This window comes from Schistocerca americana, chromosome X, assembly GCF_021461395.2.
Source record: "Schistocerca americana isolate TAMUIC-IGC-003095 chromosome X, iqSchAmer2.1, whole genome shotgun sequence".
NCBI classification, from domain to species: Eukaryota; Metazoa; Arthropoda; class Insecta; order Orthoptera; family Acrididae; genus Schistocerca; species Schistocerca americana.
In genome coordinates this window covers 598,048,161-598,071,041 of record NC_060130.1, presented here as the reverse complement: position 1 = coordinate 598,071,041, position 22,881 = coordinate 598,048,161, and the positions used below count along the sequence as shown (strand labels likewise).

Sequence of the window (22,881 nt, the reverse complement as noted above, 5' to 3'; positions counted from 1 at the left end):
GGCATAGTTAGCAAATGAAAGCTTTTGATAGAGGATAAACAATGTATTTATCTTAATAATTTTCAAAAGTCATCATATATATATATATCAGTTCATAATATACAGTATTACAAATTTCGTTTTTCTGATGGACACACGTCCAGACCGTCCGCTCTCAAAACTCTGCCATCTCTCTTCCCACATCCACCACTGCTCGCGGCTCACCTCCAACTGCGCAACGCTACGCGCTGTTCACATCCAGCTGCCCAACACTACAATAGCAAATATTCCAACAATGCAAACCAGCCACAGACTTCACACAGCACAGTCAGTGATTTTCATATAGAGCGCTACGTGACGTTACCAACATAAAAATCGAAACAGCCTACTTACAACGCCATCCAAGCTCTGTTTGACTCAATGCCCAAGCGTATCAAGGCCGTTATTACGGCCAGAGGTGGTATTTCTGGGTACTGATTTCTCAAAATCTATGCACCCAAATTGCGTGAAAATGTAATCAAAATGGTTCAAATGGCTCTGAGCACTATGGGACTTAACAGCGGAGGTTATAAGTCCCCTAACTAACCTAAGGACATCACACACATCCATGCCCGAAGCAGGATTCGAACCTGCGACCGTAGCGGTCTCGCGGTTCCAGACTGAAGCGCCTAGAACCGCTCTGCCACTCCGCCCGGCTTTAGTTCACAGCCTTTCCCTCTTGGCAGCATTCGGCACATACATTAGAGCTTCTGAACATACCATATAGAAAAACCTTCGATAAAGTCAGCCATCAATATCTAAGGGGTGTTAACAGCATTTTCAGATTTCAACAAGCAACAATCAAGTTAACAATCAGTATTATCGCTCTGCATTTATCGACTTCAGCGTCAAGGATTACAGCCTTGTGCGTCTTTGGAATGCTGAGGGAGAATCGACAATACTGTAAATAGTTGTAGAGTGATGCGATCATTCGCCAGTTTGCTTGCAGATGGTACAGGCTAGAGTGTATTTGTTGTTAAATAATCCAGTGCGGAAATTGTTCAACTGGGGAGCAATAAATGCTTATAAGATGGTCATGTGTCCATGGCGTCACTTTCGGAGATGAATCCTTAAATTAGAATACATGATGACACTACTATTAAAATCACATTGTGTGATTCGCCGGTTTGTGATGTTTTCTTTGCATGTTATGTGCTCCCGCCCAATCGCTCTAACGCTACAAACGCAACAGTATATGTGGAAATGTGTTACAGTTCCACCAAGATACACTAATGTCAGTAAGCTGTCGAAAAAATACCTACGATTTCCATAAATATTAAGGACGAGAGAGAAAACAAATGCAAGGCTGCAGACGCTTACATCAGTAGAGGGAAGATAGGTGCTGCCTACAAGAAAATCACAGAGGTGTTTGGAGAAAACTGAAGCAACTGTATGAACATCAAGAGCTCAAATAGCATACCAGTGCTACGCAAGTGATTGAAGACGGTGTACTGAACAACATTACATCAGTAGTTACTTCATTTGCACATTAATAATTACACTATTAAAAGTCGTATGTTGTTAGGTTGTTTAGTACCTCCAAGAACATACGGCAGGAGCAAGCCATTAATGTTTATTTTCCCATGGGTAGCAGGTCAGGTGTTGAACTGTGAACGCGTGGACGCAAAAGGATTAGTATGTACTGACAGGCATAACACACTTACAAGGGAACACTCCAAGTGTCAGTAAACGATCTTGAAGAAACTAGGTGGGTGTGTAGTGGAGGCAAAATAGTGCAATATGTATCTTTCTGTTTGTGCCCAATGTCACTTGTAAGAGGTAGAACACACCCCAAAAGGTAATTTGTCATTTTAGGCTCAGAGGGAATATCTCCAAAACGATGATATGTAAAAAAAAATTTATTTATATGAAAGTTGAGACGTAATTAATGTTCCTGAAATCTGTATAATCAGCCTTTGTAATAATCTGAATTTCCTGTCATGATTAATATATAATTATTTGTCATTTTTATAACACGTTTCGGAAAATAATTCCGATTTTCAGGTGTGTGTTTCGTGAAGTGTTACTTAAAAATATGTAAGGTTATGGTAATTGCTCGTTATCCGAAGACCCCTACCAGAATGGATTGATAGATGTGGGATGTTCGTGAAGTCACTTTCACCTGTGTATCAGAACCCTTGATACTCTCACGATGAAAACACAACACATTTAGAACAGCAGAAAAAGGATTCGAAGTAAATCTTGACGTCCAGCACTATAAACCAGATGATTTTGTTATAGCAGAGGAAGAGCGCAAGGAATGACAATAAGAGCATCGTTATGTTTCAAAACGGTCCATCCCTCGTTACAAATTACCTGTCTAATACGCAGAACAGTATGTGTTACAGACTACCACGTCACACTACTGGTAATAAGCTACAGTAAATATACGTAAGTTTACCCACCTGGACCGATCTAAAAACTCGACTTATACATCACAGACATGACATGTTTCAGGACAAGATTCCGATTTTCAAGCGCGTTTTGTCGATATGTTACGCAAAATTTACAGTGGGTTACGAGAGAGTAAGCGCACTCAAAAATGATTGCTTAATAATCTACACCCTCGACGTCGACAGGAAGTTACAATCAATAATCCCTGCAACTGGAATTGTAAGCATACTATTAGTTACAAAGGTATGTGTTCATTAGGTTTTTTAACGATTTTCTCAAATTCTATTATTACGTAAAACTCACTGCTGGGTGTCAGGCCTACGCTTACTGTGGAATTTTAATAACACTTCATTTCTGGAAAGTATCAAATGGTTCAAATGGCTCGGAGCACTATGGGACTTAACATCTGAGGTCATCAGTCCCCTAGAACTTAGAACTACTTAAACCTAAGTAACCTAAGGACATCACATAGCCCGCATCTCGTGGTCGTGCGGTAGCGTTCTCGCTTCCCACGCCCGGGTTCCCGGGTTCGATTCCCGGCGGGGTCAGGGATTTTCTCTACCTCGTGATGGCTGGGTGTTGTGTGCTGTCCTTAGGTTAGTTAGGTTTAAGTAGTTCTAAGTTCTAGGGGACTTATGACCACAGCAGTTGAGTCCCATAGTGCTCAGAGCCATTTTTGACATCACATACATCCATGCCCGAGGCAGGATTCTAACCTGCGACCGTAGTGGTGGAAAGTATCCCCGAGAATTAGGGAGACTTGTAATTTAAAAAATCGGAGTGTTTAATACAGCTTGTTTTCTACTCTACCGTTGGGTGACTCGACTGATGGCATTCTCTGTGCCCTAACAAGCCTCTGTTTTCGATGGTTAGTGTCTGGTCTGCGATCACTGTTAATACCAACACGTGGGCGCTCCTCGCATTCTCCCAGCTACTGCATCGTTTTAACGCTCCCAGAACGAGCTCTGTCTGTTCTGGACACTGCCTGTTGTGACCGGAGACTCTCATAGGTGGGAGGGACGTAGCAGAGTGCTTTACAGCGCGGCATTCTGTCTCCAGCCATCTACTAAGCTAGGTCGCCCGAGCATTTCCTCTCCGGAGATCACTGCAAAGCGCCATGATACGGTGAGATTTGCGCACACTGCAGCAAAATTCAGGTTGCTGCTGTTTGGTCTTTGAACCTCAGACGTCCGTTGTTACGTTATATGTCGGGCGGAGATTCTTATGTGGGTGGAAGGCACATGTTGCAGTCCCACTACGTCATTGATAATAAGCTGCTGGAAACGCTAGGAGCAGTTATTTATCACTTGCATGACACGTTTCTAGAGATTTTTTTGGTGTGTTAGGTGCTGTCGACACCATATATCAGAGTCCTTTGTGATTTTGCAGCTACAAGTTCCTTGTAGCAATAGTTTTATCAGTTTCCTATTTACGATTATCTACGTGAACAAGTTTTGGATGGGAGGGGAAGTGGGTAGTTGGTTAACAAATACTAAACAGCAAGATATTAATTCGTATGAACGTCAAAGCGTATCCGACATTCCACCTCCATACTCATCGATAATTGTCTGTAACAAAAGAGATTCTCAGCGGGCTGTCTGCTCCACGTGCGTGGGACATGTGAGACGGAAAAATCAGTGATACAATGTTATAACAATTTAGCATATGTCCCAGAACGTATTTTAGTACAGTTAACTTAGATTCACATAATACCAGATGTCCACTAGTACTGGTGGACCAAATGGCATGTGGAGACAGGGATATATATTGAGTTATGGTTCTCCGAACTTAACGCGGTTACTGCGAACTTTATATGTAATGTACAAATTCACTTGTATGACTCCAGATGTCTTCCCATAAATTTCTTACATGTAATTCGATAGTAATTTTATATAAATGGCGACAATCCTCCGTTGTTTATTAGCTATAGATCTCACCGTATTTCTCAGCATCAAGAAGCCGCGCTTACTTTTATATATGTTTTTCTACGGTTGGCACTAAGCTCATTGTGCCTGGCTATGCCCTGTTATTGTCGGGAAATTGAAGCAAACTGTAAGCCTGTAGAAAGACAATCCTTTTCCAGCTGCCTCTAATTTCTATGTTCTTTCAATTAAAATGTAGTCACTAGTAAATATTTTGTTTCAGTTGTGTTGCACGCCGCTCAAGATCGCTGAATTTCACAAGGCTCGCTGTAGTTCTGCTCGCTTCGTTACCGGAGTCGGGAATTTCTAGAATGTAGTGTGATGTTGGACGCCCTGAATAAACAGTAGTGAGTTGATTCATAATATTTTTGTTATGGTTGCGTGAGATCTCAGTTACATACAATATGTGATTTCGTTGAAGAGTTCCAGACTTGAAACGGTATAAACAAGAGTAAAATTACTCTGATATGGCTCGCTTTTTGCAGTTAAAACTGTGGAAAAATATTTCGACTACGGTGCACATGGCAAAGAAAAAACACTTTCGTGAACTCAAAGAGTCGACGCCAAACAATCCTGGAGTGAATTTGAGACTACGGGCAATTTCGCAGGAAGAAAAGGGCCTACCGATGAATTTTGAAGATGATATTGATGATTTCGAGTTAGACGTAATGAATGCTGACAAAGCTTTTGATGACCATGAAAGGTTAGTTTATGTTATGAAACTTTGAACGTCCATCTCAGTTGTAAAAGTAACATTTGTAACTACTAACATACGCCACACGGTGTAAAGTGGTATACGGAGTCCATAGTGTGCGCAAATGTTGAGTGGAAACTTGGTGCTTGAGAATAGTGTGTTTTCATTTGCATTGTGTTGATTAGTTGACAAAGTTAATTTACGTTTATGTACATTCTCAACGTCAGTTTTAAGACTGTATATACCACACCGTTTTTCCGTGTTAGAAATTAAGCAAAATGTTTTTGAGTTTACAAAACAGGGTTGCCTTAGAATTGTAAAGCATTTAGTTATTCTTAGCATTCAGTATTAATATGTTGTTGATGCTAACCTGATCAGTGGACAAAGCGTTACTCGTAAAGCTTATTGGATTTTTAATGTAAGAATGTATGTGTACCTATAAATTTTCAGTACTGTACATTGTTTATTAATTGTATTTTCTTATTTCAGAGAGATCAAAAGACAGAAACATGTGCAGGCAATGAAAATTGTTGAAAGGAAGTATTTCAAGAAAGCCAAGGAACCAAGTATGGTGTTCTGGGAAGAAAAAGAACAGATGCGATATCTTCATAACAACAACCCAGAAGAGTGGGATGTTGCTAGACTCTCAGAAAGCTTTCCAGTTTCACAGACTGCTGTAAAGGTATGCTTGCATTAGATTATATGTGGATCTAGTGTATGATAAGAGACAGTGTGAGAATAGTACATGCCTGTTGCCATGAGACAGACTATTTGAGACTTCTATCCTGTGAAATTAAAAATTAACTTTAGGGTTGTCAGTGTGAATTATTAATGTCTTGTTATTGTGTATTGCCTATAAATATTCTCTTAATTAATACCAGATGTATCCCAACCCCTGAGATAACCATCCAAGCCCTAACAGCACAAAATATTTGTTATTCTCCTCATTGGCGCAGTTACCATTATATCAACTTTTATTTTTTATGTACATATTTATTTATATTGTTGCCTTCCATGATGCAGCAGTAGCAAAAAGCTTTTTGGTAGTGTAAAGACTTTATTCTCATTGCTCTCTCAGGACTAAATGGGAAGCCTAGAGCAGTAGATTTCGATGTAGCAAAACCATTACATTGTGTGTAAACTATTTTATTCCCATGTAAATTTGGAACATAGGGAATTGAGAGTATGACTATGCACAAGACTTTGAGAACTGGAAGTCAGCATGAAGCAGAGGTGGAGTATATCTCAATTGTCAACAAAAAGGCAACTTGAATCTGTAATAGTGTAATGCGGGCGGTAGGTTGGGCTGCGCAGGCTACTGTAGGGTTGTGTTACCAGTGTTTTTCCTGATTTCTACAATAATGTGTTGCCACTAACACTGACAAATAAAAGTTTAATAAAAAAAACTTCTAGTTAAATATGGCAAAATCATTGTTATGGAAGATGTGAAATTTTATGTAAATCATATTCCAAACATGAAAATCAACAGGAAAAAAAAATCAAGTTTAAAATTTTAATTCCTTGGTGGAAACCTTTGCTGTGTTCACCATCAGATTAGGCCTACTTATTTCTGTTAATGCAACTGCAAGGAGGAAGTGTGCTTACTTTCATTCTGGTATATGCTATGATAGAACTACTCTAAAATTATGAGTTGATAGGATATGAAAAACACCAATAAACAGAGAAAGAGTGTCTTATATCATATATCTCTGAACTTGTTGTATGTTGGTTGTCCATTGTCTAAGATTTAAGTTTGCGACCTTGATGACACTGTGCTAACATGGGAGAGCCAAAAAAACCACACCATTTTTGGAACTGTTGTCAGTTTTTTCTTTCTATAATTTCTTCTCTTTGCATTCTGTGACAAAAAGAATTTCAACTTCTCTTCTAGGGCATTAAATTTCCTTCAGCTTACACTAGCTATACATGTTTTTATATCACATGCTTACCAAGATACAGAGCTTTAAAGAATGAGAAAGTTCCTCAAATTATCTAAAGGACTGCAAAAGTGAAGATTTTAGCATCATAACTTTACTTTTGCAACTTTTTTAGAAGCCTAATCATACATACCTCCAATTGTCAGCATTTACCAATCCCTAGAATCAACCCCTCTCCCCACCACTACCTATCAGTGGGATGTATTTCTGCTTACAAGGAAAACTCTCCATCACACCTCTCTCAGATTTAGTGGTAAGAGGGCCAAGCAGACAGTTCATCAAAAACTGAACACAAATCAAGCATGAAAACAGGAAGTGTACTGAATTGTGAAAAAAAGCAGAATAGAAACAGTGAACGGTTCAAGGACAGGAAGTGCAATATAGAACAACATAAAATAGCGATGGTGTCGTGGTTCAGTGGCCACAGTGTTGGACTGTCAAGCAGGTGAGCTGTGTTCAAACCTCCATCCCTGCTGTTCATTGAATTCATTTTTGTGTCTGTGTTGTGGTGCAACATCCATTCGGAACTGTGAGGTGTAAGGAAGGGACCTATAATGACAGTTGATTCTGCACAACTATTCTATTGACAGCCGAAAGGAAGTGGCCTTCAAATAGGAACTGCAAACATTTGATGACAAGGCAGTAAGTCAACCAAATCCTCCACTGGAAAACACATCTGGTGTGTTATACATGGTATTAGTGAAAGTACGTGTGTTATATGATATAAGAAAACCTTATAGACATCACTAATTTGTGCACCTGGTAAGTGAGTGTGGTGTGCCTCCTTGCCCGATATAGGTGTCTGTATGAATGTGAATGTGCTCTCTCTCAAGGAAATGATGAAAATATAATAGTTTGTCACATAAGCTGCAACAAATAAGTACAACAGTTTCTCTGTACCCTGTCAAAATGTATGTTTTTAATGTTTTTGAAATTGTGTGCTATTTTGGAAGTTTTTACCATTGAATTCCTTTGTTATAACATAGTTCACACCCATTTATTTGTTGTTTTCATTTCTGTGAGACATCTGTGTGGTATCTCACCTGCTCTCACTATTCATCACATTTACTTGTGACAGTAACGTGTTCTTACAACATGACTCATGTTCTATAACCTCATTTACTTGTGACAGTAACGTGTTCTTACAACATGACTCATGTTCTATAACCTATCTCTAGTATGACAACTGCCAAGATTGGAGAAAGGGAAAAAAACATTTCAATGATGGGACGGACACTACGGAATGTTGTGGGGGAAAAAAAAAAAATAATAATGACATGAGTTAGTTTCAAAGATGGCTCACCCACTTTACACTCTACCACCGTGACCACTTAACCACAATGACCCTCCTCTTTCAGGCTGCTCTGTATTACATTTCTGTCCTGTTTCTATTCTGCTTTTTTTTCTCCCACAGTTCAGTACATCATCTTCCTGTTTTTATGCTTGATCTGTCTTTAGTCTTTGACTGGCTATCCACTGGCCATCTTACCACTAAATCTGAGGGGGGTGCAATGGGTAGTTTCCCTTGTTGCCTGAGAGAGTTGGCAGGTGGACTGATGTCTGTGCGATACTCAAATTAGTAAGGCTAAATGAATTCTCAGGAATTTTACAAGTTCATGCTTGAAGGCTGCCTCTCTGTTCATCATACTGAATAATTCTATTCAGGCAACTGGTTAAACATAGAGCATGTCATAACGAGGCCAGGAAGGGTTATGGAGTGCTGACTCATTGTTACAGCATAACATAAAGTGTGTTATCCCAGTGGACTTCAAGTATGCTACATCTCCAAAACCTTGTGAACAAATAGAGATGTTCACCGAGGCGTATTCAGGAGCATCTGAACAACATTTAGGTATGAGAAGTTCCTTGCAAACAGGAATAATCTTGACAGTGAGAAGCTTTTACATGGTTGTCTGAACATTTGCCTAAGGAGGCAGTGTACTTATCATTTTAAAAAAAAGTGCAGTGAAATTTGCGCATGAAACAGTTGTAGGTAATCCTCTTACTCTTTTCTGAGTTCGCATTTCCAAGCAGTATGATGACTGAGTGAGATAACTGTTCAAGTCTGAGCTTACGCCATTCCCCATGCCTATCTTCACTGAAGCCAGTATGCTCAAGGGCACAAAGCCAGCATTGTATGCAGCTTTTACTCCGACACAGGAAAAAGTGGACCTTGGCATGCACTAATGTGCAGTAATTGGTGAACACCTTCTATGTGAAGTTATTTGGAATATAATTACAAGAGCCACATTTGAGTCAGTTTGCAAGATGTAGGTGGATTATGTACAACAACACTTTCAGTGTAATGTCATAGTAATTTTTATGGATACCCTACTAACGCCCATTACCAAAGCAGCAGAACGATCTCTCTGGGCTTTACTCCACTCACCCACAGAATTTGTTGCCTCCAGAACAACAGCCATTACAGTGTGACAAGGTCTTTTTAATCCAGCGACACAAGCAGTGGGAACTTTATTTCAATGCCAATAACTGAAATGGCACCAAAGGACATTGTGATTAAACAGGAAATAGATGATGTCAGTGTGATGATAGTGAATGCACTATGTCAGAGGCTGCTGACTTCTTTAGTGTTATAATCACAAGTGAAGACATGCAGACAGTATTAGACACTTTCCAAAATAACATTTGTTTCCAAAAAAGTGTCCCAGTACTCTGTACTCGTCAACATCATGCAAATTTAATCCATGTGATAATCTTTTCCATCATGTAGCAGATAGGTGGGACACTACTTCAACCACCTTATGACAAGAAAAGAAGAAAATTTGCACCATTTTTGAGAAAAACCCTCCCATATCTAACTTAGTTGATGTTTTCAAACAGCCAGATGCAATAGCAAGTCAATTGTTGAAGCAGAAGAAAGTTGCAATGTGACATTATGCTGTGGAATCATGAACAGATATACCCTGGATGGTCTTTGCTACTGGCAGTTCTCTAAGTTTGTGAAAAAATTGTGGTTCCAACATGTGAGACAAAATGAGTCCATCAGTTTGGGGATGTTCATTACAATAAAAAATGCATCTCGGTACTCATTACTGATAATCTTTTTTGTGTGAATAGCACAGGGTGTAGCACAGGGGCCTGTGACTGCAAAAAAATAGGAATCCAGTGCTCTTCCATTTGCAAACATTCTTGCGGCCATGCATGGAAGAATCCACCTAAATGAGGAGGATACTGAGAGAACTTATGAGAATGGGGAAGTCCTATTTGACAACATCATTGGTGAGGAGGAAGAAACTGATGCTGTTTGACTTTCCATTTGGGTCAGACAACATGGCATTAAGTTTTTTTGTGTGATTTTGTGTTCTGTTACATCTTTTTTCATTCTCGGTACTTTCTTTTTTGTAAATGTACAGTTAACAACTAAAACTGACGTTGTGTTAGATGTAATTAAAATTTAGTTTTTCTGTATAAGTCAGTTACATACCTGCACTGAATGAACATCAGCAGGCAGGGAGTTGTCATAAACATTGTCAGTCAAAAGCACCTGCCATGAATAACTACTTTTTTTTTCATTTTTTAAACTTGTCCTTCACATAAATAAGTAGCCCATTGAGGGTAAGGAGGGCGGGCCCTTCTTGATGTCACATGTTGACCATTACAGACACCTTTTTAAAAAAATATGCAATTAAAGTTATAACTCTAAAACCTGTACTTCTTGCAGTGTTTTTGATAATTTGAGAATTTTGTCATTTCTTTGAAACTCTGTACCTTCAGAAGTATGTGGTGTAAAAATACCTTTAAACAGTGTATACTGTAGGAAATGTAACACTCTATGGGAATGGGCCAAGTGCATTTTCTCGTATGGAAATGGGAAACATGTTATATGGAAAAAACTAAAAAAAGTGCCTAAATTTGGTAGTTTTTCAGCCTCACCCAAGTTAGCACAGGTTCTCAAGGTCAAAAGCTCGGAATCTACATCATCAAAAACCTAAATACAACACTCTAACAGTTTGTAAAATTCAGACCTTTTTAAAGTCCAAAGTGTCCGCCAAATGAACTATGTGTATTTCCAGTTACTCCAAAAAAGAGACAACAGACTAATTTACTGTGTAGTGTCACGAGCTTAGAATAGTCCATTATTCAAATGTCTAGGCACTCTGATGCTGCTATCACAATAGAAATACTCTCTCATGAGAATTATAGTCAATAATGTGAGTGCTCTCAAAAGAAATTGCAGCACTCACTTACTGAGTACAAGGCAGCACAACTTCCAGTTGGACAACACATTTTTTTATTATTGTACTGAAAGCTGTGCATTATTTTGTGTGTCCTGTTTCAAATATTCTTCTGGCATATGTGAGAGCTGTACATAGTAAATCTCAGATTTTTTTGTATCTAAACTGTGAAGTTTCTTTTGTTGCACATTTTTTTTTTTAAATTTATTTTAAGAGCTGTTCCCTAGAATCATTTACTGTAAGTTGAAGTACTCATGTGTATATACTGTGATATGACCTCATACAAAGCAATGAGCTGTAAGAAATTCGAAGAAGAAATGCACTGACTGGTGAGCAAATGCTTCATGTAGTCAGTCAGGCCAGATGAAGATGTTCATATTCTTGACCAGTTTGGCCACTTTATAATTTTGATTTTCTTTTTCAGTAGAAAATTCTAAAGGCAAATTGGAGTCCACAAGATAGAGAGAGAATACTGAAGTACAATGAAAGTGTAAAAAGAAACTGGAAGCTGTTGGAAGACGGGAAACTAGATATAGATGAAAAACTGAAAACCCATTTAATGAAATTTATGTCGAGGGAAAAAGCTCAGCTTCCATCTTCTGGTAAGTTAGTGTGAATTACTGGAAAATATGCTCTTGTTTTATGTCTCTTTTGGTTAGTTCGAGGAGCAACATATACTTATAAAAACAAATTGGTGGCACACACCAATATTAATAATAATAGCTACTGACTTTGACCTTAAGATAAGTCCTATTGATCAGAGTAACTTCCGTAATTACCTTGACTGTAATTAGTGTTCCATAAGACTGACTCATTAGCTCAGTTAATTGATTGTATGAACAGTAGTATGAACTTCAGACTTTGTGGTGTCTGTGTAGGTTATAGTAATTACCTGTCAGTAATGCTTCAGTCGTAGAGCAGTGAGGAGCATTAGTAGCACTACCTAGTTTGTTTGCATCATGTAGTTTACTTGTTTTCTTACATGCCGCCAAGAAGTGAATTGTAACTGTTTATTTAGCTGTTTCTATAAGTTTTTAATTTTATTGTAAAAGTTTATGTATTTTGCAATTGTTAGTGTAGAGTGAGCTAACTTAGTTGTATAGTTACGTGCCACCATAAATGCAAGTGTTCCCTGATAATAATAATAATAATATCCAGCAACCATTAAGTAACATTGAGTACTGCCTCAGGTACTGTGCAGTCACTACTTACTCTTATGACAGCAGCTTGATTTTGATCTTGGTTTAGTCTTCATGTAAGCACAACCTAGTGTTACACTTAATTCCCCTAATTTTTGTCCTTGAAAGGGCTAAGTACACATGAGGATATGGCTAGGGATTGCGGCCATTGTGAGATCGTAATGGGGGAGTTGGCTTCTGTTCTTGAACAGATGGAAGCTGCATTGGCCGCCTTGGACTAGCATCATATGGCTGCTGTATGTTGCACTAGTGATGGAATGACAGGATATTCTCCCATTGTGGAGATGTCTCAGAACATACCAGTGTAGCTTTTTGATTATGTGAACCACAGAGAACCCCAGTCTGATGCCAGCTGGTCATCTGATGGTGGCTGGTGGGACGTACCCAGACATGGCAATGTTTCATGAGGAAGTTGTATGAGGTTAATGCTGAAAGGCTGTGACCTCCCACTACTTATGAGGCAGAGGCAGCAGGCCATACATCTCTGGCTCATAAGACAGTGGTCTCTTCTGTGTCATGGTCAGGTCATCCACAGACAGGAAAGAAAGTAGTGGTAGGGAGTTTCAATGATAGATGCACAGTGACCCCTCTTAGAGGAAAAGGATCATGGAAGGGAAACAGTCAAAATGCCCACATGATGTGTACTCTTGTAGGAATTGTTGACCAGGTGGAAGGAGCCGAGCAGTAATTGAGTGTGCAGGTTTCAGTCACCTGGAGGTCATCCCTTACATCAGAACTAAAGATGTCCCTCACATGAGTTTCGAGACCATTCCCAGTTATTTCTGGTGACATGGTGAAGACAGCTAGCCTCACTCATGAGGTATCTGCACAGCTTTTGTTTTGCAGCATTGTTCTGAGAACTGACTTGGGCCCTCTGGTCCAGAGCAAAGTCATTAGTGTAAACCAGAGGCTTCACTGGTTCTGTGATGAGATTTGTTGTAGATTCTTTGACCTACGATACACAGTGGAGACTTCTGAAGTTGTTCTGGATAGGTCAGGTGTACACTATACCCCAGAAACATCCACTCTGGTGGCAAGAAGAAGAAGAAAACCAGCACTGTATAAACTTATTTCAACAGACCAAATATAAAATGCATTGAGTGAGAGTGTTAGAATATAGAGTATATTCTTAGCTCAAACTTTATGACAGTCTGGGAGAAAATCGAGCGTCTCTCAATTAGTATGGATTCAAGAGAAACCACTTGTGTGCTGTAATCACACACATCTTGCTAACCATAGATGCAGGCAAAGAGGTAGATTGTGCCATCTCATATTTTTGAAATGTATTAGGCATGTACAACATCAACTACTAGCCAAGATATGATCATATGGAGTATCTTCACAAATATGTGACTGACTCGAGGACCGTTTGACTAATAAAATCCAGTATGTTGTACTCAGCTACAAAAGTTCTATAGCAATGAAAGCATAATAGTACCTCTGATGTTGTCAGTATAGATAAATGGTTTATCGTATAGGATCAGTAGACTGTTCATTAATGATGCTGTTGCCCACAAGAAAGTCTCATTATAGTACGATCATAAGGGAATGCAGGAAGACTTGGACAGAGTTATAACTGGGTGTAATGATTGGCAGCTCTTGAACTGTGAATAAATACAAGATACCGCCTGTAAATGAAGATTAAGAGCCTGATACTGTTTGACTACAAGGATAGTGGTGAACATCTTGAGCATGTCACATTGTATAAGTATGTAGTGTTAACTCCAAGGAGAAATTTGAAATGGTACAATCTTGTAAAATCAGTATCAGGGAAAAGAACTGGAGAGGTTGGAAGGGACCTGAGAAAGTGCAGTTCATCTTTAAAGGAAATTACATACAAGACTGAGTGAACCCAGCCCTGCTCCAGTGCTTGAAGTCCTTATCAAGCAGATGTGATAATAGAAATCAAATAATTTCAGAGACATGCTGCTACTAATGTAACAGGTTGATACAGCATATACAAAAATACAACACCAAGGAACTGAAATGGGAATCCATGGAAGAAAGATGATGCAGTTCTCGCAAAACATTGGTGGCTAAATATAGAGAACTAGTATTTGAAGAAGAGTCTGTGACCATTATGCTGTAACAATTGTATATGTCATTTAGTAAACATTAAAATGAGATAAGAAAGATTAGGGCATGTAAAGATGAATATAAACAGACATTTTTTCACCTCACACTAAAATAGTGAAATAGGACCTAAAATAGATATCATTGGTATGATGTACCCTCCACCATGTACTGTACAGTGGCTTGTGGAATATACACATACATCAGTCTCACCTAGGGAAACAATTTTCCATAAAAAGGCTATGTCTTAAAATAGGCAGCTAGTATTGTGGTTTGAATTAAGTGTTAAAATGAGTATTTTTCACGGTTGTCTTGATGAGTTAGCTCTTAGGTTGGTGGAATACAAGGTGAAAACACAACTAATAACCACCCTCAGTAGAACGAACCTTCCTTCAGGTTGAGAGTGGGGTGTCACAGTGGTTAATACACTGGACTCGTATTTGGGAGGACAGAAGTTCAAATAACTCCTCATCCAGCCATCCAGATTTGTTTTCTGCAGTTCCCCCAAACCACTTAGGGTAATGTCAAGATAGTTCCTTTTGAAACGACATTGCCAATTTCCTGCTCCCTCCTTCCTTATTCTGAGCTGCTTCTATGTCACGAATGACTACTCAACAGGACATTAAATCCTAATTTTCCTTCAAGTTGAAGACTATTGTTTTTTGTAATGTGCACAATCACTTTGTGTTGATTAAGCCTGTTCAACTTTGTGGATAATACCCAGCCATTTTATTTAGTCATAACAATTTGTAAATGATGTATATACTTTTATTTTCATCTGGTATTGTCACCCACACACAGTTCATAGTTTAAGTAATGTTTGAATAACTAACTGATTTTGTTGTCAGCAACAGACAGATTTTTCCCCCTGATTCCACCACTGTAATTCTTTAAAATATTGTGGAAACTATTGTTTATGCACCAACTTTACAAACAGATATTTGAAATCACAAAAACTGTACCACCACTCATGAGCAATACAGTAAACATCTGTTTATCTGAAATAGTTGGGACGGTGGCCGGTTCTGATAACAAAAATTTCAGATAAACCAAAGTCCCTCTGTTTTCACGCATGAAACACCCTGAATTGCGTTAATACCGCCAAATATGTTCATAAAATGTGTGTGGGATATGTAGAATGTTATTGATATGGTTGTGAATAAGCCTGCGTGTTTTTGACTGAAAAAATTGTGTTGATGTGTTAAAAAGGTGCCAAAGTATGATTGAAAACTCAGTTTTTAAATGCTGAGTAACAAAGCTCGTTTATTTTGCATTCTGACAGAAAAAATCCATCTTTTTTGGCAGCAGGAAAAACAGGACTTTTAATTTTATTACCTACTCTTTTGAATACAAAATAAACTACTACTCAAAGGAATGAAAAGTTTCTCTAGAGGAACTTTAAAGTAAAAACAACAACAAAAATTTTGCTTATGGACATTGAAGTTCTAGGACACTTCATTGGAATTTATTTTTTGGTAATAAAGCCTGTAATGGTTTTTTGTTTTTTGGCTTGAGAAACTTTTGTTGCAGCAATATATCTCCAATGTTGGAAACAAACACTTTCGGCATAAGTCTGCTTCTCCTGTTGGCTGATGTACTCCAGGGTGATTTGGATCGCTTCGTAACCAGCTGTGTGAGGAATCTTTTTCTCTGCTTCATCATCAGAGACATATTCCTCTGATGCTTTCTGATTGGTCGCAATTTCGATGATTTCTTCCTCTGTCAAATCAAAAAATGTCGTTTTCCATCCACTCCTCAATGTCTTCGAAGTTCGCGTCTTCACAACCAGGTAGCTTCTCCAGCTTCTCTCACAAAAATTGCATCATTTTCATCTGTTTCTGGCGTGTCACCTTGAGTTTCGGTTTTGCCTCCTTCTTCCCACCACTGATGAGTTGCCTTATGATGTAAGAGTTTTTTACAAGACCTAACGAGAGAAATTGCAGGAATTAGATTCCAAGCATCAGCAATCCAATTAATGACACTTAAACAATCAATTTTTTTTAAGAGCTTGCACAAAATCTTCTTGAGCATCAATCACACCGATGAAGTATTCCAGCAGCTTGCATCCGTAATGTTTTTTCATCGCCTCAAGAACACATTGGTCCATCATTTGACATAGAGACATGACGTTTGGTGGGAGAAACACAACTTTGATATCGCCACCTTGTAGATCAACTGGGTGAGAAGGAGCGTTGTCTACAAGAAGTAGCGCTTTTCAAGGAAATCCATTTTCCTCCACATATTTTTCTACAGCTGGAACAAACTTTGCCTGGAACCACTCTTTGAAGATGACACCGTTCATCCATGCCTTAGACTGACTCATGTGCCACAATGGCAAAGGTTTGTCAGCCGGCTGCCATCTAAATGCTCTTGATTTTTTTGGATTTGCCAGTTAAAGTAAGGCACAGTTTATGATTGCCAGTGGTATTGTTGCATGTGAGAACAGTAACTCTTTCTTTGCTTTTTTATATCCGGATGCTGTTTTTTCTTGTTTAGAGGCAAGGATTTTTGTTGGCAACATTTTGTAATTCATCGCAGTTTCATCACAGTTGATTGCCAGTATAACCTCCTTTGTCAATGATTGTGTGCAGTTTCTTCTTAAAATCAGCAATAGTGGCTTCATCCCCGGATGATTGCCGCTGTGAATCGACTCATAAAAAGTCATTGCTTTTTGTCGAAGTAGATGACCTGAAACTAGCACACCTTTGGCTCTTATTTCTTCGTGCCACAATAATTGTACTCCTACCAATGTTCAAATCCGCAGCAACTTTTGCGAGTGGCTCACCAGCATCAATTCTCTGCAAAGCACGAAGCTTTTGTTCCAACGAGATCACATTCTTCTATTTGTTACACGCATGTAGCCACGTTCAGCATTTTTTACTGACACTGTTGTCTCTGGACATTTTAAAGCCTGTAGCGTAAGTGTGAAATATTAAATTGAAAACACACAGACGCACGACTTGACAACACTCTAGATGCAATTTACAAAGCTTTTGACTTTTGAAATCAGGCTGTGGCAGCCATTGAATGAAAACACTCGATACATCTATCCCCTCTCCCTCCCCTGTCCTACCCAAGCCCACGTGGCAACACAACAGTGTGTTGTGCATTCACTGTTAAACTGTTAAATGCTCAGCTTCATCTGATGAACCGACAACAGGCGGAAAGTGTTTGGTGCCACACTGTCATTGTCGGTTTCGACAGGGTTGCGCCGCACTGCATAGAGCAGTACTGTACGTACTGTACTTTCAAGTAGTTCCAATAGATTGCAGTGGCATGAAACCACACAATACGTACAAGAAACACGCTAAAACTTCAACCAACATACACACGAATTGACCACATTTGGACTTTTGACAAGTGCCAGTGCAGTGATTAGCAGTAGGCTGCCAAAAAACACCAGTGAATGCATGGTTCCAAGTGCAGACAAGTTGAAACTTGTCAAGTGTCAGTCTAGGTAGCCGAGAGCATAGCTGTGCTGTGCATCAGACAGCGCCAATGAGAGCTGTGAAAATTGGAAAAATTTGTTCAGGTAAAGCGTATTTTGGATAAAAACAGTTCGGATAAATGGGAGTTCACTGTAGTTCTTTTCAAAAGTAAGGAAAAAAAAGATCAACACCAAAAGTCTGTTACAAAATTTCAAATAAATTTTATGCACTTGGTCTGCAATTTTCTGTTGAAATACATTTTTTAGAACAAACTTGGAGCCACATGGAGTTTTTGATGTCTAAATTCCAACTCATGATGTCTTTGCGATTGTTCACTTCATACTAATTTTTTGTCAAAGCCAAGTTACTGGTAATCTGAAGGAGCCATTTTTGAACTACAAAGGAAACCACACTGATTTCCCAAGCCATACTTCTTACTTTGTTCTGTTATGAAATATGTGTCACTTAAAGATGTGCCTTATACTACTGAACAATAGCTTAACAACATCCTTCTTGAGCTTCCCCCCCCCCCCCCCCCTCCCCCCCCTACGTCACAGAAACTCAAAATTCTCCCTATGGCTGTTGGTCTGTTTGTGCTCATACATTACTTCATCCTTTCCAAATTTTTGTCCATGATAGTGAACAGGGCCGGTTCGAGGTCATTTTTCCACCCCAGTGACTTATCATTTGAAACCCCCTCGTTTCGCTTTACTGTCATGCATTTTCAGCTGTTGTCAGTTTTCACTACTAATGTACACAAATCTTGCACCTAGGTACCCCTCTCAGCTTGGCGCACCAAGCAGCTGTTAGTTATTGTGGTAAGTCATGTATAGAAATCTTACAGTGTGGTAACTAAGGGGAGTGGCCTGTGAAAGCCTAATACTTGGAGTCAGTATTTCCACTCTCAAAATGTTTTCTCTAGTTCTTTACACTACTTGCATCTATTCAGTGATCACCACTGCACACATTCTGCGGTAAACAATAAAGATGTTATGAAAACTGTTTGAGATATTCAGTTATTGTGTACTGTTGAAATGGTATCTAACTGCGTGTCATTACCACATAATGTATAGGGCATACTTTTTTGTGCAAGTTATTTCACTATAAGTTCATTATGTCAGCAGCAGATGACGCCAGGTGCTGGAAAGTGGTTAGATGCGATACAGTATCATAATAAGATCTCAGCAGTGGGCAACCCTGCATGAATTAAGAGTTGGGAAGAGTGATTCTGTTTCAAAAATCTCTCTCACAAGGTACTGCTTCAGTTACCTTGCATGATGGACTTCAGTGAAGTCAAGGAAATCAGTTTGCAAAAGGGTAACCTGCAACAAAACTGAAACCTCACACTCTGCGTTAGCTGGTGTGCTGATATGAACCTGCTTGCAAGTTCAGATGTCAAGATCGTGGACTATTGAGCAGCTTGCCTTATAACTTCAGTCTCAGGTTTCTACCTGTTGTGCACAAGGAATGAGAGCTTCAGGAAAATCACTAATCGTCACTTTACTGTTTACATTGATCATGACATCACTAGGAAGAAAAAGTGTTTTAGAGTACAGTCATTCTGTCATCTGATAATTGTTTGGAATAAAGCTTAAATGCAGATACTAAGTGGCTTTTTGTAGTGGACAGCAAATTAAAATAATATTTTTTTTTAAGGAGGATCATTGATTGCAAAACACCTTTTATCACCACCTTGCCTTAATGCTTATTCATGATCTGTGTATCTTTTCACTATGTCTGTGATTTCACAGTATTCATTAATTGTTTCCATGTATTGTTGGGTGTCAGTAATTTATTTACCATACCTCTGAGCCTATTTTATCATAAATTCTCTTTTAATCAGCTTCAGAAAAATGGTAGTATACACTTCCAGATAATCCATAAAATCCTATTAGAATGTTTTACAGCACTTATTATCCAGTAAATATGGATGTTGTCACCACATAAAAGCAATGATAATCAGCAGCTTTGGTTTCAAACTACAAGTTGACTATCTTTAGTCTAATTGTACAATAAGTAGGAATGAACTTGATACTGTAAGTAAAACCTCTCTGTATTGAGAGTTGAAGAGTTCAACATTACTACAAGATGCCAGTTTGCTGGCCTCAAAATCCTTAATCCAGTTTTAACTGTTACTAATGATTAAAAGAAAAATGCATTTAATTGAAGTGAAAGCTGCTTCATCACAAATAAATAATTTTAAAAGAGCAAACTGTATGGTTTTATGGTTCATACTTATAAAAGGAAATAATTGTAATTTTCAATCGAAGACAGCCATATTACAGGGAGGAAAAAAAAAATGTGAAGCTAAACTGGTGAGGTATTGGCTTTCTTCTAGGCTTGACCTGAGTGAGTGAGTGAGTGTCACAATGCAGATCCAAAAATTGAGATGCGATCCCCTGTCAGTGCGCCTTATTGCTTCTCTGCCAATGATGTGTAAAAGTGGAAAATGCTAAGTTTCGCCATGGGTCCGAGTCTATATGAAACTGTAGGTTCTTCTGTAAGTAGCTGAGTACTCCATTCACATGTTGATTGAGGCCAAGGGTGTGTCACTTCCAAAGAACCATGCATAGTAAAAGCACTATAGTGTTCAAACTAGGGATGGCAACTTTTCTTATTGAGAGAAATATCCAAATTCTCAAACCTCATAAGGCCTCTCAAAGAATGTTGAACTGTGCTGCCCTCTATTGACTGGGTATGCAAATCAATGTACTTTAAGAATAAATACCACCCCCTAGGATTGCAAGTGTAGGGTTAAGCCCTGTATAGACTTTACATGTCTCAAACAGTAGGTAGCTCAGCCTCAAACATGGCTGTTAAGTGTGGAAAAGAGTCACATGTGGCAGTTAAGGTTTGGATTTGAAACAGTGGTACACAGCACACTCAACAGTGGCTTGCAAAGTATGGGTGTAGGTGAAAACAGTTCTCTCTTCCACCAGAACAGTGATACTAAGCATACTACCATGAACAGCTAAATACATTCATTGAAAATTTGAAATACATTGTAGTCTCCTAAATCAAAAGTGATTATGAAGCCACATCCAGAAGCCTAGGGTAAAATATTGACAATGCAGTCATCAAAATTGATGGAATCTGTTTTTGTGTTTTAGGTTTTATGTTCCTGTTTTTGCAAATAAATCATAATGCTAACACTACAATAGTAAATCACCTCAGCACATCATTCGTCATCAACTTGCCTTCATGTTAAAATACATTTCTAAATCTTAAGATACATTCAGTTCACGTTAGCCGGAGAAAATGACCATAAGGCATAAAGTTTTATTTTATTTGACATACTACGTCATTTTAAATTATTTAGCGTAGTTCATGTGTAAAGGAAAGACTATAGCAGCTACAATCTGCAGCACATGTAGTGTTAACACACTGATGTGTCTTCAAAACAAGCTCCAAATTTGAAAACTCTGTGTCAAAAATACATTTTATATTTAGTGTACATTATGATAAAACAAAATTACCTAAGTAAGGAAGTAAATTCATACGGCTTATAAATACTACACTTATGGCAACACAAAAGATTTTATTTGTAACAGACATCTTAAAAAAATTCATATGCAGAAAATGACAATGTACTGCTGTTATTCATACTTGCATTAGTAACCTACAAAGGAAAAGAGCTGTGACTGCCTTGAAAAATTTCATTATTCAAATGGTGTATCCTGTAAGTTGTATTTCTACTTTCAAAACTAATAGCAAGAACAAATAAGACATCACACTGCATTTACTATGACATCTGGGAAATATCCAGAAGTTCATGATGTCCTCTTTGCTTTCTTCACTACACACTACAGGCATTTGGGGCAGTGCTATCCCACTTACCCCAAAGGAATATCATCAATTTCAATTTTATTTATTTATTTTTCCCCCCTCCAGGATCCACACTTCACAACCACTGTTTGTGATGGGGGCGAAAAAGATGACACTTGTTAAACTACATTTGTTTATCGTGCTGATGCCTTGACTCTGAACATCTTTTTTTCTTAAATTAAGTGTAGAGTTTCTTGCAAGTGTTAGCTGTCCATTTCACAGCACTACATCTGCACCCATGCAGTTAGTTTGAATGTCTCTTCCCTCTCCTTACATTTTGTGATGTGGCCTTCTAACTCAGGTGACTGTTGGAGTATAATTTGATTTTTGAGACATTTTAGCTGTATTTCTTTATCCTAGCAGTTAAGTGTAATTTTCTCCAGTGCTGATAGTAATTGCATATATCTAGCTCTGTTATGTTCAAGTCAACATTTCACTTTTATTGAAAAGTATGTTTGATCAAAAATACACAAACATTTTGAATTCATTACTTTCAGCATTGAATCCTGGTACACTTCCACCAAAACAATTATGTCGTGGAGGTGACAAGATTGCAGACACTGGAAGACTGAATGCAACAAAACCGAAGAAGGAGCCACATCAAGACCAACAACACAAAAATAAGAGCGAATTGCCAGGAACATACAAGATAGGTGATTCTCATTACGACAGTGAAGATGGGGAGTTTTTGTTCCGTGTACCTGGAATGAATTCTTAGTGCATTAGATGTGTTGATAAACATAACACTGTGGCAGACTGGTACAAAATGAATGTTGAAATGTATAGCTTATTTTTAAATAATGCACTGATCCGATTAGAAGCATGATGAACTTTTGAAATACAAATTGCATAGGAACCCTATGGTGGTGATGTTTTTCTTTAATCAGAGCAACAACTTTTTTGTTGAAGATGTGTGAAGCTCGTAAGTATCACCATCAGTTATTGAGTGTATAGAGTAAGTAATAAATTTGTTGTTAAATACTGTATCCAAAGTACATTTGCATATTTTGGTGTAATTAAATCACTTTCTGATAACCCCTAAATTGCCAAAGGTAATGGCACAGCGTGAAAAGCACTACGATAATTTAATCAAATTCTGTGCCATTTAACAGTAGAAAATCTGGGATGGAATAACAACAATATGAATTAGGATAAATTGCTACTCACCACACAGAGGAGACATTGAGTGGCAAAT

At 38.4% G+C, this 22,881-nt stretch overlaps 1 protein-coding gene across 1 annotated transcript; it reads left to right on the top strand.

Annotated features, from left to right (window-relative positions):
• Window positions 1-4,675: 4,675 nt before the first annotated feature.
• Window positions 4,676-22,681, top strand: LOC124555340 (neugrin). Its single transcript, XM_047129219.1, has 4 exons — window positions 4,676-5,037; window positions 5,518-5,710; window positions 11,589-11,763; window positions 22,184-22,681. Exons 1-4 carry the CDS (start codon window positions 4,802-4,804, stop codon window positions 22,402-22,404), a joined length of 825 nt encoding a protein of 274 aa, XP_046985175.1. The 5' UTR covers window positions 4,676-4,801; the 3' UTR covers window positions 22,405-22,681.
• Window positions 22,682-22,881: the final 200 nt, after the last annotated feature.